General features: G+C 49.3%; 1 protein-coding gene across 1 annotated transcript in view; it reads right to left on the minus strand.

Moving 5' to 3' along the window:
- The window catches only part of LOC310869860 (glutamate receptor ionotropic, NMDA 2D-like), a gene marked incomplete at its 5' end in the record, with an annotated part of 215,730 nt that overhangs the window by 133,664 nt on the left and 62,997 nt on the right, over positions 1 to 19,069 (minus strand). The window contains 1 exon segment of the mRNA XM_083780822.1: positions 15,586 to 15,773. Coding sequence (XP_083636948.1) covers positions 15,586 to 15,773 — 188 coding nt within the window.

Consider the following 19,069-nt stretch of genomic DNA (forward strand, 5'->3'; position numbering starts at 1 on the left):
CATCCAGTGATGGGTTTGTTTTATTGATGCCAGAGATACAGCTGGCCATTACATTTATAATATATTAATTTACTTGCAGTATTTGTCTTTGATAATCTAAAGCGCAATAACTAAATTTACATGCTGTGCCAGGATACGAATTGGCGACAGCTGTTTAGGAGCGGGTACGTTAGCATTTAACCCATTCTGAACGGGCACCCATTTTGGTGTCGGCATCATGTTATGCTTTAGCTATTGAAAAATAGCAGATCTACAAGCTCATAGCGCGCCACCGAGTGGCGCGATACGAGCTTGTAGGTCTGCTATTATTTTTTTTAATCGAAGAACGACTGACATTTTTTAAATCTGATCTCAGGTCAGAATGGGTTTAATCAGACCAGTGTGTGTCCAGTGGAAACCTCGTATGAATCTGATCCCAGGTCAGAATGGGTTAACCAAAGTGCCTGTGACGGTGGGGGTCATCTCCATATAAGGCATGCCTTATGGGTATACTGCTACATGGTCACTGTGCTTTATGGAGAGCATAAATGCTTAATGCTTTCTGTACTTTCTGTCCAGAATGGCTGACATCTGCTAAATGTGTACTAGCTGCTTAGTGTGCTAATGATATAACACAACCCAATGACCCAGGGGGAGGGAGGACCCAGGGAGAGATAAAACAAGTGACTCTTGCTCAATGCTATACAAGAGGTTCTCGTGCCCCCACATCTCAACAAACTGTTCTAGACAGGAAATCAGTTTATAGTAGGCAAACTCGATTCTGAGACGAGCTGCTATCAGTCCTTTTGCCATCAGTTCCGGCTCCTTGCATTTTGTTCCTCCTGCTCAAGTGAGCCAGATGCTAATTTGTACCTGCAGTCCCACTCGTCTCTTTTGTGATGCTTTGTACTTTGGCCCAAAAATAAACATTTTTATCATTGAGCTCTTCATTAAAACTGTTAAACCATGTCTGTAGCCGTGCAAACAGACGTCTTCCTCCTGACAGAATGGACAACTTCTACTGGCCCTGGAGTCAATGTGTGCCACATGTCTGTTTGTTTGTAGGCCCCGTGCACTATTCTCCACTGGAGCTTTGAACATGGACCTCCAGCTGTGTCCAGTGTGTCCTTGTTGATGACCTTGACACTCACAGCATATAGGGTCTTACTGGACAGTTCATGACTTCACGTATGTCTCCCAGCTTAGGCATTGAAAAGGAGAGGAGTGGACCCTCCTCTTCCTCTCCTTCCTCTGCTGCCGCAGAGACCTCTAGGATTGGGAGATCCAAACTCCTATCATTCTGTTCACCCTCAGGTCCTCTTCCCAATGTCTCTCTGAGTGGGCCGGTTAGTGAACAGATCACCTCACTTAACACAGACACTGCAGGAACCGAACAGACCTCAGACCAGTCTGCTCACTGAGGGTTTCAGCTGTTTTCCAGCCTCAGATCAGCTAGTTTCACCAGTCCTGCATTTATTAATATTCTTTCAACCGAGGTAGATTTTAGCTTCCTGCTCAGGATAACGGGGTTGTAAAACAGTGAGAGACAGACAGACAGACAGACAGACCGAGAGTGAAATGAGAACAGACAAATCGAGACAGAGGGCCAGTTTTTAGTAAGCCTTCTGCGTCTCATTTTGAATGCATTCTGCAGATAGAAATATGCACGTTATTTATCAAACAGGCGCACCCAGCCGGGAAAAAGCAGCCTGCTTGTTATCTTGAGCACACCTTGCGGGTCATCTCAAAGTATGCGTCACTCCTGTATGCATAATAAGGGTCTTGCAAAATGACAGGATGAGATACAGTATTGTAGCCTATTAATGTTGTATGTGCAAGGTACCGTTTAATCTTCGGAACGGACACTCCTGGTGTTGTTTAACACAGTCCATATGTTACTTATCTGGATACCACCGATAAAAATGGTAAATGATGCATTTATATAGCGTCCTTTATCCAGAGGGATTTACAATGTGTGCGTCACAGTACATTCATCCACCATTCCACCATTCTGTTCTGTTCACCAACCCGCTCATGGTGAGCAGTTAGGGGTTCAGTGTCTTCAAGGACACTTCAACACAGTAACCCACGGGAAGGGGTTGGGTGGCGGAGGTCAGAATCGAGAACGTTACATTTCCCAAAGCAGCCACTCCGCAAAACACACTCTCACCCCTCAAACGGCCTACCGTGAATTATATGGACAAATGTGAGCAAACGTTTGGAAGGGGGTACCCTTCCAGTCAGCTGGTGCCATTCCGGGAAATGGGGCCGGGTTTGCGCAAGGACGCGCTGTGATTGGCCAGTGCATTTGTGCAAGGAAGTGCTATGATTGGCCAGTAGCCATTTGAGTGGCAATCGGGGCAAACGCTCTAGCCAGAATAACGGTCGCAACACGAACGGGGCTGAGTCGGCTAAGCCGACGTTCGACAAGGCAACTCAGACGCTTTAGCGTGCTCTGTGGTGTCTCCCGTGGCTCAAGTTCGCTTGAGACGGCACCCCTCCCCTCCGTCGTGGTCTAAAACTATACTTTATCCCGTACTACTAGTAGGAGGGGAGAGTGGCATGACCATTTAAGCAAACCCAGCGGGAGGCATACTTTGGTTTGAAATACCATTGGCTAGACATAGCAGGTTGGTGAGGGGTGCGTTAAAACGACCGGATTAAGGTTGGTGAGGGGGTGCGCTATAAGGGTTGGGAGAGGGTTAAGGTTAGGTTTAGGTGTGCTGCCCCATGGGATGTTAGGGTTAGCATTTCCCATGCTCGCGTCCTGGACACTTCCGCACTCTGGGAATGCAGAAATGCCGTTCTCAAACTCAAGATGATGGTTCTGTTTCAAAAGAGACACCGCCGAGCGAGGCCGTCAGGCGAGAGATTCGCTGTGCTGAGCGTTGCAAAGTCTGCTTCAGCCAATGCAGCACTGTTCGAGATTATGTCCCGATACAAGGCATTCTGACCGGGCACCCATTTTGGTGTTGGCATCATGTCGTGCTTTAGCTATTGAAAAATAGCAGATCTACAAGCTCATGATGCCGACACCAAAATGGGTGCCCGGTCAGAATGGGTTATGAGTGGATGTCTGGTCTGCTCCCTATACAGTGGCCCATCAAAATGGAAATTGAGACTCTGCTTTTTTTTATCCCCAAAACATGAATAAAAAGTAAGAATAAACATAACGATAAGCACTCTAAATAAAGATAAAAGAAATACTGGATGCGATCAAAATAAAAGTTTAGGGTTGGGGAACTTGCGGGGTCTTTCTTGTCCTAGAGCATAATCTTATCTTTATAGCAGCAGTGTCACAAATGTGCAGGTGCAACGTCCAGATACAGATATCTCGTCTTTTAGCAGCTGTGTCACAAAGTGCACAAGCAGAGGCATGAAATATCCTGCATCCATCTTCAGCAGCCGTGCCAAGTCATACGTTCATAAGAAAGAAGAGTCACTTTCCATTCCATTCCATTATTTGTGTGTGTGTGTGTGTGTGTGTGTGTGTGTGTGTGTGTGTGTGTGTGTGTGTGTGTGTGTGTGTGTGTGTGTGTGTGTGTGTGTGCGCGTGTGTGTATATATTGTGGGATGTCGCTAGGCAACCAGCCGCCAGGTGAGCATAGTAGCCCAGACATAGCCTGGGTAAACCCACTCCCCCTGCTGGACAACATTTCATTCTGCCAGGAGGGGTGAGTCTGGCTAAATGGTAATACAAAGTCCTTAAGATTGTATCAGCTTTGGTACGAGCCAATCCGCGACCGAGCTCAGGGCTCTGTGATTGACAGCGCACGTTGGCCAATCAGGAACGATTTGAGCAGTTGATGACGTGTGAACTCCTCGACTCATTCACAACAACAAACATGGGAATGAGGAAGTAGGAACGGAACGCGTTTAGATGACGCCTCTTGTTTTGATATACGCTGATTGGCTGAAGGGGTTGTCCGTCAACGCTACTCTCCCGCCCCACGGCTAAACAGCCACACAGGCGATTATGCCAGTCTCACCCCTCCTGGCAGAATGAAATGTTGTCCAGCAGGGGGAGTGGGTTTACCCAGGCTAGCCCAGACAGCCAGTGGGGAGGAGGCAGAACGCAGCCAAGAAGAACACGCCCACTCGGCCTCGTCATTGAACAGACGTACTACCCCGCCTACCTATTGGCTCAAGGCCAACTGTATACGCACCTATACGCCACGTTCCAGGGAAGGTTAAAAGGGAAGGATTGACTGCTTCAGCGCTCATTCCCCACTGACTACTGAGAGGGACAGTTCGGGCGTGCTTGGCGGTATAAGCGATATCTATGGAGTTAGAACAGTCTCAAAAGGTTCACAGTAAATAACACAGATTTGTAACTCACAAGTTCAGATTTGCAACTCACGTGAGTGAATTTGTGTTTCACATTTGTGTTTTGTATCCACAAGTTCAGATTTGTGTTTTGTATCCGTGTTTCGTATCTGTGTTTCGCATCTGTGTTTTGTATTTGTGTTTTGTATTTGTGTTTTGTATTTGTGTTTTGTATCTGTAATTCGCATCTGTGTTTTGTATCTGTGTTTCGCATCTGTGTTTTGTATTTGCGTTTTGTATCTGTAATTTGCATCTGTGTTTTGTATCCGTGTTTCGCATCTGTGTTTTAAACACAAATAAAAAACACAGATGTGAAACACGGATACAAAACACAGATGCAGATTACAGATACAAAACACAAATACAAAACACAAATACAAAACACAGATGCAGATTACAGATACAAAACACAAATACAAAACACAAATACAAAACACAGATGCGAAACACGGATACAAAACACAAATCTGAACTTGTGGATACAAAACACAAATGTGAACCTGTGAGTTCACTCACGTGAGTTGCAAATCTGAACTTGTGAGTTACAAATCTGTGAGACTTTTGAGACTGTTTTTGAGACTCTTCTGACGTTGGGCGTTAACGAACGTCATCATTGGCTGAGGGAATCTGTCAATCATTCTGATTGACAGATTCCTCTGCCAATCAGATCGGTCCGCCTTCAGCCAATCCTATGGCTCCTTACATTGTAAGGGGGGGGGGGGGGCTCCTTTTGCAAGACCCCCCAGTAACTCTGTCATTTCTCAACCGTTTTGGACGGGGGTGGGCTCGTTGGAATCATGCCGACCCCCTGGGGGTGTCTTTGGGGGTCTCAAAGATCGGGGACCCCCAGGGACCCCCTGGGACCCCCCGGGACCCCCAAATGGTAACTGTCATTTCTCAACCGTTTTGAACATGGGTGGGCTCATTTGAATTGTGTCGCCCCCCTGGGGGCGTCTTTGGGGGTCTCAAGGTTCGGGACCCCCAGGGACCCCCCGGGACCCCCAAATGGTAACTGTCATTTCTCAACCGTTTTGAACGGGGGTGGGCTCATTTGAATTGTGTCGCCCCCCTGGGGGCATCTTTGGGGGTCTCAAGGTTCGGGACCCCCAGGGACCCCCCGGGACCCCCAAATGGTAACTGTCATTTCTCAACCGTTTTGAACGGGGGTGGGCTCATTTGAATTGTGTCGCCCCCCTGGGGGCGTCTTTGGGAGTCTCAAGGTTCGGGGACCCCCAGGGACCCCTGGGACCCCCAAATGGTAACTGTCATTTCTCAACCGTTTTGGACGGGGGTGGGCTCATTTGAATCGTGTCGCCCCCCTGGGGGCGTCTTTGGGGGTCTCAAGGTTTGGGGACCCCCAAATGGTAACTCTGTAATTTCTCAACCGTTTTGGACGGGGGTGGGCTCGTTGGAATCATGTCGACCCCCTGGGGGTGTCTTTGAGGGTCTCAAAGTTCGGGGACCCCCACATGGTAACTCTTGACATTTTCATGATAGATCTTTATTGATGGGAGGGAGACAGAGAGAACCATTTATATTGATCTGCATATTCTTCTTACTATATCTCTCTCTCTCTCACACACACTTTTCAGATATCACTTGATATGGACATTTAACCAAGCTATTTCCCTCTGACAAGGCTCGCCGTTACCCGACAAAACTGTGCAATTACTCAATTACTGTGCAATAAACACTCAAGCCACAACGAAAATGTATTTTGTTGCTTTTATATAAAAATAGAAATAAACACATACACTAATGTAAACTGTGGTTACAATAAACTAGACCAGTCCGTACGATGTGTGAGCTAACTAGCATGGTTCGGTTGTTAGCATTCCTCATTGAAGCATGCAGTAGTGCAAAGCAGGTACATTTTACTGTAAACACAAAAATAGACGAAACACACCATTAACAGCAGATATACCAGCCACAAAAGTCTCTGTGCATTTGCACACTTCTTTTTCAAGTCATGATTGATTGATTGGTTTATTAAGTTTGCAGAATTACAGTACATTTCAAGTACAACTCTAACAAAACGGTAGAGAAATGACAGAGTTACCATTTGGGGGTCCCTGGGGGTCCCTGAACCTTGAGACCCCCAAAGACGCCCCCAGGGGGGCGACAGGATTCAAATGAGCCCACCCCCGTCCAAAACGGTTGAGAAATGACAGTTACCATTTGGGGGTCCCTGGGGGTCCCCGAACCTTGAGACCCCCAAAGACGCCCCCAGGGGGGCGACACAATTCAAATGAGCCCACCCCCGTTCAAAACGGTTGAGAAATGACAGTTACCATTTGGGGGTCCCGGGGGGTCCCGAACCTTGAGACCCCCAAAGACGCCCCCAGGGGGGCGACACGATTCAAATGAGCCCACCCCCGTCCAAAACGGTAGAGAAATGACAGAGTTACCATTTGGGGGTCCCTGGGGGTCCCTGAACCTTGAGACCCCCAAAGACGCCCCCAGGGGGGCGACACGATTCAAATGAGCCCACCCCCATCCAAAACCGTTGAGAAATGACAGTTACCATTTGGGGGTCCCGGGGGTCCCTGGGGGTCCCCGAACCTTGAGACCCCCAAAGACGCCCCCAGGGGGGCAACATGATTCTAATGAGCCCATCCCCGTCCAAAATGGTTGAGAAATGACAGTTACCATTTGAGGGTCCCGGGGGGTCCCTGGGGGTCCCCGAACCTTGAGACCCCCAAAGACGCCCCCAGGGGGCCGACACAATTCAAATGAGCCCACCCCCGTTCAAAACGGTTGAGAAATGACAGTTACCATTTGGGGGTCCCGGGGGGTCCCGAACCTTGAGACCCCCAAAGACGCCCCCAGGGGGGCGACACAATTCAAATGAGCCCACCCCCGTTCAAAACGGTTGAGAAATGACAGTTACCATTTGGGGGTCCCGGGGGGTCCCTGGGGGTCCCGAACCTTGAGACCCCCAAAGACGCCCCCAGGGGGGGCGACACAATTCAAATGAGCCCACCCATGTTCAAAACGGTTGAGAAATGACAGTTACCATTTGGGGGTCCCGGGGGGTCCCAGGGGGTCCCTGGGGGTCCACGATCTTTGAGACCCCCAAAGACACCCCCAGGGGGTCGACATGATTCCAACGAGCCCACCCCCGTCCAAAACGGTTGAGAAATGACAGAGTTACTGGGGGGTCTTGCAAAAGGAGCCCCCCCCCCCCCTTACAATGTAAGGAGCCATAGGATTGGCTGAAGGCGGACCGATCTGATTGGCAGAGGAATCTGTCAATCAGAATGATTGACAGATTCCCTCAGCCAATGATGACGTTCGTTAACGCCCAACGTCAGAAGAGTCTCAAAAACAGTCTCAAAAGTCTCACAGATTTGTAACTCACAAGTTCAGATTTGCAACTCACGTGAGTGAACTCACAGGTTCACATTTGTGTTTTGTATCCACAAGTTCAGATTTGTGTTTTGTATCCGTGTTTCGCATCTGTGTTTTGTATTTGTGTTTTGTATTTGTGTTTTGTATCTGTAATCTGCATCTGTGTTTTGTATCCGTGTTTCACATCTGTGTTTTTTATTTGTGTTTAAAACACAGATGCGAAACACGGATACAAAACACAGATGCAAATTACAGATACAAAACGCAAATACAAAACACAGATGCGAAACACAGATACAAAACACAGATGCGAATTACAGATACAAAACACAAATACAAAACACAAATACAAAACACAAATACAAAACACAGATGCGAAACACAGATACGAAACACGGATACAAAACACAAATCTGAACTTGTGGATACAAAACACAAATGTGAAACACAAATTCACTCACGTGAGTTGCAAATCTGAACTTGTGAGTTACAAATCTGTGTTATTTACTGTGAACCTTTTGAGACTGTTCTAACTCCATAGATATCTCACCCATTTTCTCACACCTGGCTTATATCCATGTCAATATGAGCGTCATATTAAAGTCCATCTTTCTCCTCCTCTATAGGTAACCCCTAGCTGCCCCGGACGAATCAATTCAGTATTTTAGCTGTGACGTGAGCGCCCCCTGCTGAGATACTTCCGGGTCCTACTTTTGTGTCGCTTTTGTGTCCCCATGGAGTTATACTGTGACGCTCCGTCGGACTAAATCTGAGACGAAAACAACCACGAAAGTCTAATTTGGCCGCTTTCCTCGCAACAACAAAGCTGCGCTGCTCTCCCAAATCTGGCTGTGACAGGCCGTCTGCCCCACATGGAATACTATCGCCATTTTATTTTATTGTGTCAACTAAATCCTCATAATGCAAACTAGATTCAACATACTCAAGCCTGCACACATTCTAAATATACCCCAGAAATATTTTACCGATCAAATGGACTGTTGCCACCTTCAATAATAATGATAATAATAGTCTTTATTGTCTCCACATCATATATTTTTGTTGTCATGGACACTTGTACAAAACATTAATAATTCCACTCGAGTTGGAAGCATTAAGACCCATTTTAACCCTCAATGGCTTCCTTTCTGAAAAATAACGTCACTGTAAAAAAGATTCACGCGTTTAGATATTCAACTTACAATGAGATGCGGACGGGAGCTGGTGCCACTTGGACCCGGACGTAACGTAGCACTACAAAATGACGTCGGACTTAACCCATTCTGAACGGGGACCCATTTTGGTGTTAGCATCACGTCATGCTTTAGCTATTGAAAAATTGCAGATCTACAAGCTCATAGCGCGCCACCGAGTGGCGCGCTACGAGCTTGTAGGTCTGCTATTTTTTGAAAAATCGAAGAACGACTGACATTTTTAGAATCTGATCTCAGGTCAGAATGGGTTAATCAGACCAGTGTGTGTCCAGTGGAAAACCTCGTATGAATCTGATCTCAGGTCAGAATGTGTTAAATACTGAATAGCGATTACAGAGAGAGAGAGAGAGTTCCACTACCCCGGGGGAATATTGACACGCAGGGAACGAAGTACCTGTCAAAGCCAGGGATTCTGAGTGTGATTTATATTAGGACGCACTAAGCCCAGTTAGGGAAAAAAGGACCCTAACTGACCGCCCCGATCCTGCCTGTGTGACAGACGGCAGGGAAGGAGGAGGATTTCTAACACATTCTGAGTTTGCTATTTATAATGCCGCACACGCCTGAAGCACACTTATCATAATAAACGGCCGTGGTGGCCCGCTCTGATCCTGCCTTGTGTGCCTTGGTGTCTGCTCAGCGCTCACAATATATATATTTAACACGTCCTCATTTACCACTCTGACAGCCGGGGAGGAGGGGGGGGGGGGGGGGGGATCTCTCAGAGCTCTGTGCTACTTACCAGTTTGGTCGAAACATTTCGACCAAAGCTTTCTTGCAATATATGATTAAAGTACATTGATTTCACGCCCTCTGCTCCGTTCATCCGATCGTTTTCTCTATTTCAACTCTCTCTAGGCCTTGAACCCCTGGGGGCTGTGAGGCATCTCAAGGCCCTGGGCCCCTGGGGGCTGTGAGGCATCTCAAGGCCCTGGGCCCCTGGGGGCTGGGAGGCATCTCAAGGCCCTGGGCCCCTGGGGGCTGTGAGGCATCTCAAGGCCCTGGGCCCCTGGGGGCTGTGAGGCATCTCAAGGCCCTGGGCCCCTGGGGGCTGGGAGGCATCTCAAGGCCCTGGGCCCCTGGGGGCTGGGAGGCATCTCAAGGCCCTGGGCCCCTGGGGGCTGTGAGGCATCTCAAGGCCCTGGGCCCCTGGGGGCTGGGAGGTATCTCAAGGCCCTGGGCCCCTGGGGGCTGGGAGGCATCTCAAGGCCCTGGGCCCCTGGGGGCTGGGAGGCATCTCAAGGCCCTGGGCCCCTGGGGGCTGGGAGGCATCTCAAGGCCCTGGGCCCTTGGGCTGGGAGGCATCTCAAGGCCCTGGGCCCTTGGGCTGGGAGGCATCTCAAGGCCCTGGGCCCCTGGGGGCTGGGAGGCATCTCAAGGCCCTGGGCCCTTGGGCTGGGAGGCATCTCAAGGCCCTGGGCCCCTGGGGGCTGGGAGGCATCTCAAGGCCCTGGGCCCCTGGGGGCTGGGAGGCATCTCAAGGCCCTGGGCCCCTGGGGGCTGGGAGGCATCTCAAGGCCCTGGGCCCCTGGGGGCTGGGAGGCATCTCAAGGCCCCTGGGCCCTTGGGGGCTGGGAGGCATCTCAAGGCCCTGGGCCCCTGGGGGCTGGGAGGTATCTCAAGGCCCTGGGCCCCTGGGGGCTGGGAGGCATCTCAAGGCCCTGGGGCCCCTGGGGGCTGGGAGGCATCTCAATGCCCTGGGCCCCTGGGGGCTGGGAGGCATCTCAAGGCCCTGGGCCCTTGGGGGCTGGGAGGCATCTCAAGGCCCTGGGCCCCTGGGGGCTGGGAGGCATCTCAAGGCCCTGGGGCCCCTGGGGGCTGGGAGGCATCTCAAGGCCCCTGGGCCCCTGGGGGCTGGGAGGCATCTCAAGGCCCTGGGCCCCTGGGGGCTGTGAGGCATCTCAAGGCCCTGGGCCCCTGGGGGCTGGGAGGCATCTCAAGGCCCTGGGCCCCTGGGGACTGGGAGGCATCTCAAGGCCCTGGGCCCTTGGGCTGGGAGGCATCTCAAGGCCCTGGGCCCCTGGGGGCTGGGAGGCATCTCAAGGCCCTGGGCCCCTGGGGGCTGGGAGGCATCTCAAGGCCCTGGGCCCTTGGGCTGGGAGGCATCTCAAGGCCCTGGGCCCCTGGGGGCTGGGAGGCATCTCAAGGCCCTGGGCCCTTGGGCTGGGAGGCATCTCAAGGCCCTGGGCCCCTGGGGGCTGGGAGGCATCTCAAGGCCCTGGGCCCCTGGGGGCTGGGAGGCATCTCAAGGCCCTGGGCCCCTGGGGGCTGTGAGGTATCTCAAGGCCCTGGGCCCTTGGGCTGGGAGGCATCTCAAGGCCCTGGGCCCCTGGGGGCTGGGAGGCATCTCAAGGCCCTGGGCCCCTGGGGGCTGGGAGGCATCTCAAGGCCCCTGGGCCCTTGGGGGCTGGGAGGCATCTCAAGGCCCTGGGCCCCTGGGGGCTGGGAGGTATCTCAAGGCCCTGGGCCCCTGGGGGCTGGGAGGCATCTCAAGGCCCTGGGCCCCTGGGGGCTGGGAGGCATCTCAAGGCCCTGGGCCCCTGGGGGCTGGGAGGCATCTCAAGGCCCTGGGCCCTTGGGGGCTGGGAGGCATCTCAAGGCCCTGGGCCCCTGGGGGCTGGGAGGCATCTCAAAGCCCTGGGGCCCCTGGGGGCTGGGAGGCATCTCAAGGCCCTGGGCCCCTGGGGGCTGGGAGGCATCTCAAGGCCCTGGGCCCCTGGGGACTGGGAGGCATCTCAAGGCCCTGGGCCCCTGGGGGCTGGGAGGCATCTCAAGGCCCTGGGCCCCTGGGGGCTGGGAGGCATCTCAAGGCCCTGGGCCCCTGGGGGCTGGGAGGCATCTCAAGGCCCTGGGCCCTTGGGCTGGGAGGCATCTCAAGGCCCTGGGCCCCTGGGGGCTGGGAGGCATCTCAAGGCCCTGGGCCCTTGGGCTGGGAGGTATCTCAAGGCCCTGGGCCCCTGGGGGCTGGGAGGCATCTCAAGGCCCTGGGCCCTTGGGCTGGGAGGCATCTCAAGGCCCTGGGCCCCTGGGGGCTGGGAGGCATCTCAAGGCCCTGGGCCCCTGGGGGCTGGGAGGCATCTCAAGGCCCTGGGCCCCTGGGGGCTGGGAGGCATCTCAAGGCCCTGGGCCCCTGGGGGCTGGGAGGCATCTCAAGGCCCTGGGCCCCTGGGGGCTGGGAGGCATCTCAAGGCCCTGGGCCCTTGGGCTGGGAGGCATCTCAAGGCCCTGGGCCCCTGGGGGCTGGGAGGCATCTCAAGGCCCTGGGCCCCTGGGGGCTGGGAGGCATCTCAAGGCCCTGGGCCCCTGGGGGCTGGGAGGCATCTCAAGGCCCTGGGCCCTTGGGCTGGGAGGCATCTCAAGGCCCTGGGCCCCTGGGGGCTGGGAGGCATCTCAAGGCCCTGGGCCCCTGGGGGCTGGGAGGCATCTCAAGGCCCTGGGCCCCTGGGGGCTGGGAGGCATCTCAAGGCCCTGGGCCCCTGGGGGCTGGGAGGCATCTCAAGGCCCTGGGCCCCTGGGGGCTGGGAGGCATCTCAAGGCCCTGGGCCCCTGGGGGCTGGGAGGCATCTCAAGGCCCTGGGCCCTTGGGCTGGGAGGCATCTCAAGGCCCTGGGCCCCTGGGGGCTGGGAGGCATCTCAAGGCCCTGGGCCCCTGGGGGCTGGGAGGCATCTCAAGGCCCTGGGCCCCTGGGGGCTGGGAGGCATCTCAAGGCCCTGGGCCCTTGGGCTGGGAGGCATCTCAAGGCCCTGGGCCCCTGGGGGCTGGGAGGCATCTCAAGGCCCTGGGCCCTTGGGCTGAGAGGCATCACAGAAACGAGAAAGCTCCCAGTGGCGACCTCAGCCCACCAGCAGGGACGGATTAACCCCCACTCCCCACTCCAGTTTCCTTGAAGGGCCCCTGAGAGCCAAGGGTCCCTGGGCCATGGCCCCACTGGCCCAATGGCTTTTTTGGCCCTGCCCACCAGCAGTGTTAATTTTGTCGACTAAAACTATGATGAAAAATGTTTGTCGACTACCTTTCTTCACTGACGAAACCAAAATAAAAACGAAGCTATGATGACTAAAACTAAGACAAAATAAATTGTCAATTTCATCAACAAATTAATATGTTAGGGAGGGACTAGTGGAGAAGAGATCCAGTAGAATTAAGTCATTTTACGTTTGTTAACTCACTTAATGGTATCTAACAATAATAGTCAGTAGCAGCGGGCTTCACACCAGTGGAGGAAAAAGTAGGAGTTTTTGTATTAGAGTAAAAGTATCAATACTGCACTATATAGAAATACTGTTGCTAGAGTTATATAGTTACTTAGATCGGCTATTTTCAAATGGCCAAAATGTATAGGGCTGAAGTGGTTAATGTACGTTGTGTAATACTAATCCAAATCTACCTAACAACTACTAACCTAAACTGTTAAATAAATGTAGTGGAGTAAAAGTACATACTCAAGTAAAGTGCAAGGACCTCAGCATTTTACTTAACCCATTCTGACCGGGCACCCATTTTGGTGTCGGCATCATGTTATGCTTTAGCTATTTGAAAAATTTAAGAACTGACATTTTTAGAATCTGATCTCAGGTCAGAATGGGTTAATCAGACCAGTGTGTGTCCAGTGGAAACCTCGTATGAATCTGATCTCAGGTCAGAATGGGTTAAGTACAATACTTAAGTAACTGTACTTTCCACTGCATCATTCTAAACTACGTCCGTCTCCAGGCATGGTAACGCCCCGCCTGCCTCTGATTGGCCTACCTCCGATGTGGGAGGGATAGCTACTGTACGGTACAGTACAAGGGACAGAGAACGACAGCTTGGCATGCGCGACAGACAACGTTCCAGAATGCAGCCATGTAACTTGTAACTTTTACAGAGGCAAACTAATATTGTTTAGGCCGTTTGCTTTGCTTGAATAATAGTTTGAACGCGTAACGCTGTAACATGAGTGTTTGTGTTGATTATCGTGAATTCATCAAATTATAGTAAACTAATACTACTATACTATAAAGGATAAAGATGAAGGGAAAAGGGACCTTTTTTCCAGGACAATAATGTTTCAAGTTTTACACGTGAAATTACATTAATCAGTGCTGCAGATCAAACAGCAGTGACAAATTAAGAACTTTGCAAAATGTATCAGGTCTCTGAGACCTGATGAAGGCGGGGCGTTACCGTGGACGGGTCTTTGTCTAGCCCATTCTGACCTGAGATCAGATTCATACCAGGTTTCCACTGGACACACACTGGTCTGATTAACCCATTCTGACCTGAGATCAGATTCTAAAAAATGTCACAGTCGTTCTTCGATTTTTCAAAAATAGCAGACCTACAAGCTCGTATCGCGCCACTCGGTGGCGCGATATGAGCTTGTAGATCTGCTATTTTTTTCAATAGCTAAAGCATGACATGATGCTGACACCAAAATGGGTTCCCGTTCAGAATGGGCTAGAGACAGACGTAGTTTAGAATCATGCCTTTCCACCACTGCTCCACGCCACACAGTGTGGCCACTCACTTGGCCAAACGGCCCGCTCAGGGGGCGCGCCATGAAGGGCTCAAGCCCCCTGCTGACGGCACAGCTGCCTTGCAAAGTTGACATTCAACACATCAGATGTTTGGCGAAACATTTAACGGTAACATTCTCTGGCAAATGGGTTGTTGTATATGCCCCATCATCCTGAAAGATTCAAGGTGCATACTGTTCTTTCCAGCTGCTTGGAGTCTAAGCAGATAGATTAGCGACGCATTAAAGAGCCATGTAGATACTACCACGCTGCACAAACTACACTGCGTAATAAATTCAAACATTTCTCAGCTCCTCGGGCAACATTCCAGACTGTAAGCCATATAGAACGCTTTGGGATTCACACATACAGAATGTTTAAGATAAAGAGACAGATAGGGAGAACAATGGAGAGAGCATAATAGAGAGAGAGAGAGAGAGAGGGATGGAAACATTATTCTACAAATTATTCTACAAGTCATTGCTGTCGAGCAGAAACCTCTTACATTATCTCCATATTCTACGTTTGTGTTTTATCGAAAAAAGAAAAAAAAAATCACACTACAGGATCAAACGGCTACTGTATAAAACAATTGCAGATCTGCAAGCTTGAAATGTATAGCGCAAAGCGACGCGTTCTGAGCTCGTCGATCTTTAAAAAGAGAAACTATAGCGAGAGAAACACGCCAACGTCAATATTGTCCCCGTCTGGTGGAAACCTTATGTGTCGAAAACCTTGTAATTTTCAGGATTAAAATTCAAGAGCATCAAAAGTATCAGATCGACGAGCTTGTCAATCTGCTACTGCGGATGCTTTTGTGTGACGCTTTAGTATGATCAAGTAGGGCGTTAACCCATTCTGACCGGGCACCCATTTTGGTGTCGGCATCATGTTATGCTTTAGCTATTGAAAAATAGCAGATCTACAAGCTCATATCGCGCCACCGAGTGGCGCGATACGAGCTTGTAGGTCTGCTATTTTTGAAAAATCGAAGAGCGACTGACATTTTTAGAATCTGAATCTCAGGTCAGAATGGGTTAAATAATGTCCCCCCCCCAAAACACAAAAAGTTAAAATATGGAGATAAAGAAAATGTGTCTGCCTGACAGAAACAATATGTTTCCCCAACTCTCTCCCCCATGTCCCCCTCTTGCTCCATCCATCCATCCATCCATCCCATCAGTCAGCCAAAGCCCACCCCACCCCGCCACCCTACCTGCGTGCCTCGTCCCGCCAGCCCTGGGGTCGGATGGCGAACAGGGCCTTGGGCAGGCCCTCCAGGCCCAGACCCGACAGTGCCGGCCCCACGGCGAACCACATGTGGCTGGAACCGGCCTGGTCGGCAGCCCAGGCCGCACGGAACACCATCTCCGCCTCCTCCTGGGAACAGTACAGCAGACGCACCTGGAGAGAGAGAGAGAGAGACAGTTTTTAACTCATTCATTTAATCAGATGAAATGTATTACTACTGTACATTTCGTTGCCATCGGGCAGAAACCTCTCACCTCCGTGTTCCGTTTCTTTTTTCGTTTTGTAAAAGAATGCCTACTACTTGATCATACTATAGCATCACACAACTACAATACAATTGCAGGTCTGCCAGCTTGTGTAACGCAGTGCAAAGTTGTCAAGCTGTTTTGTTTACAATAGCTTACAAAGCTCACGGACACTATGGTACTAGAACAATTAAACCAACACATTCTGCAAAAGTAGTTCCCTTTGCATATCCTATCTATTTCCATTAAATGTTACACTGAGAATAGGGATGGTGCTAGGGTTAATGTAGTTAAAGTAAAAAGGTTCTTATAACACAAAGATTTGGCGAACCCCCCTGTAGTAACTCCAAGCAGCCATCTCCACAGAAGGACTTCAGGAAGGAACAGAGGCGTACAGCCAATACGAGTGACTTCAGGAAGGAACAGAGGCGTACAGCCAATACGAGTGACTTCAGGAAGGAACAGAGGCATACAGCCAATACGAGTGACTTCAGGAAGGAACAGAGGCGTACAGCCAATACGAGTGCAGATTGACAGTCCAATGAAAGAGAGGAGAGAGAAGACACATTTCTCTCATACAGAAAAGGATGAATTGAACGCCGTTTAACACAAGCAGATCGGAAATTCGTTTTGGATCAATGGCTGTCAATGGAGGGTATTGCAACTCTAGATTCATCCCATTATACAAAGAAATCTAGTGTTGCAAGTTGCGGCTATACAAGCTCACAATGTGCCACGTACATCACAACATACATGGCTGTGAGTGATACATCTGTCATTTTAAAAGGCCCAAAATGTATTTAGGTGCTGAAGTGATAAAGAAAGACAGATACTACTTTCCTCACTATATTTCCAGCCTCACATGGTCAGCACTCAGCACCACACAATGTGAATGCTAGTATGCTAGCTACATACAATTTACAATTTAGGCATTTAGCAGACGCTCTTAATCCAGAGCGACTTACATTTAAGCAAGAACAAAAGCATGGGAATACATCACATAAAAGCATTTATCAATATCATGAAACATGCGTAAGCTAAGAAAGTAACAGTGGAATATCTATATAATGAAACTATACATACACTATACATATAAACTATGCATATTTACTACTATGCTATACATATGTACTATGGCGTGCTATAACTATATACAATACTATATACAATACATAGCATCAGGGACTTTGTTTTCACATCCTGACCAAATTTACATTTTACATATTTCATTTCAGATACATTTCAATTACTTCAGGTTACAAATGATACACAGAAATGTAATGGCATGGTTGACTATATTGATTTAACAGAATGTCTAAAGCTCATTGCTAATCACATACTTGCCACTTCCTGTTTTTGGTCTGATCAATCCCAATTGCCTCCCTCAAGCCCTGAACACTCATTGACTTTAGTGACGTCAGTGTAAGTGATTGAGGGTGAGAGCTAGGCCGCAAGGGCTCCAAATTGTTGTGAAAGGAATGGGACAGCACTTTTAGATGAGTCCGCCATTCATGACACTTTGCATCACTTTATAAAAAGTGTCCTTATTCACAGCCAGTGCCTACATGCTTGGCCTATTTATACATGTCTATCATGTCTATTTTAGTGTTTAAGCTTATCGTTTTATTATTAGTTTCATATTCATATATAATAATATTCATTATAAATTGCATTTCCATATGCTTTTACTTTGCTTTAATTAGTCATTTCTCATCATGTTTCCCTTATTGACATGAACATTTTTTTTTACTTTTCTTTTTATCAGGGACAATGCATTAATCAACACGTCAGTTTTCATATCCATGTAAATGGAACAGAGTTAGCCAGAAGCTCATTTTCATCTGTAGTCCTTGAGCAGGCCCTACGATGTTATGCTTAAACGGCAAGAGAAAATGATAGCCAGCATACGATGCTGAATGATAACCAATGACGCAATGATGTGCTTAAACGCAGCGTTCCTGACATAATTATGGGAGAAGACAGACACGTGGTTTTCACTACAGTTACGGGTGGGGGGGGCCGGGGCTATTCAGATACAATCATTTCATTCCCTTTGTCAAATATCGGCTGAAGTGGATTTCTCAGTGGTGCATGTGTTGATGCAGTTTCCTAATTGGGGTGATTTGACGGTGTGACAAATGCGATGTGTTGTATGAGTGCATGTGAAGAGGGTCAATTGTGTGTGTTTTGTAATTCATTCTAATAAAAATCTACACAGTAACTATAGTAACTCAAGATTTCAATAAGTCGTAGTGGAGTAAAAAGTACAATATTTGCCTCTTGAGATGTAGTGGAGTAGAAGTATAGGTATATTTGGAAATACTCCGGCCAGTAAAAGTAAAGAAAATACCACAACATTGTACGGTAATTGTACTTTAAACCACTGCTTGGTGCCAAGACACAGGTGTTCTGACGGGGTTGGTAATTTGGCTGAGGACACTGAGTGACTGAATAAAACATGACTGTGTGGAAGCCAATGGAGAATCTCCCTTTGATGTGATGGCGGACAAACTCAAAGTCACGAGTGCCATTCCACATCTGTTGTGACACTGAAATAGTGAGTTAGTGACGTAGGTAGCTTTTGTCAAGCTACGTTGATTGAATACTTTATTAGACAAAAATGAAAAAAGCACTTAAATACTTGAAATGTAGCCTACGACATTCAGAAAGTATAAATTGCTCCAACCCACACAAGCTGGTAAATGCACTACACTACAATACAATGTGTTTCTGAAGCGCGGTGGATCGTTATCTTCCAGTTGTTTGTTTGTTTGCTAGTACCACTCCCATCAATACAGCGGTTTGAATGAGTCACGGGAGACTCAAAGAGCCCTCTGAGCATCCAGAGAGCCATGTCCCTGCCAGACAATCCTAAAAACTCAGACAACCTGACATCTGAGTACACAAAATAGAGAATAACATGACCTTATTATAATGAAAACCGGTGAATAACTTTGAACTGAATTAATGTGTGCCTGGGTTTTATTGAACTATGAATATGGGATATTTATTTTATTTTATCAGGCAACACAGCTATTAAATATTCTGCTGGTTGAGTTTGTGGGCTGTGAGCTGACCACCCAAGTATCCCCGGTCAGAGAGAGTATGTGACACCAAGGTATATTATCAACAAGGTCAGGTTTATTATCTCCTTAATCCATGGTTTCTACAAACAAACAAAGGAATACATTAGCACCTAGTGCA

Source organism: Protomyctophum parallelum, assembly GCF_964188405.1.
Source record: "Protomyctophum parallelum genome assembly, chromosome: 1".
In the NCBI taxonomy this organism is placed as follows: domain Eukaryota; kingdom Metazoa; phylum Chordata; class Actinopteri; order Myctophiformes; family Myctophidae; genus Protomyctophum; species Protomyctophum parallelum.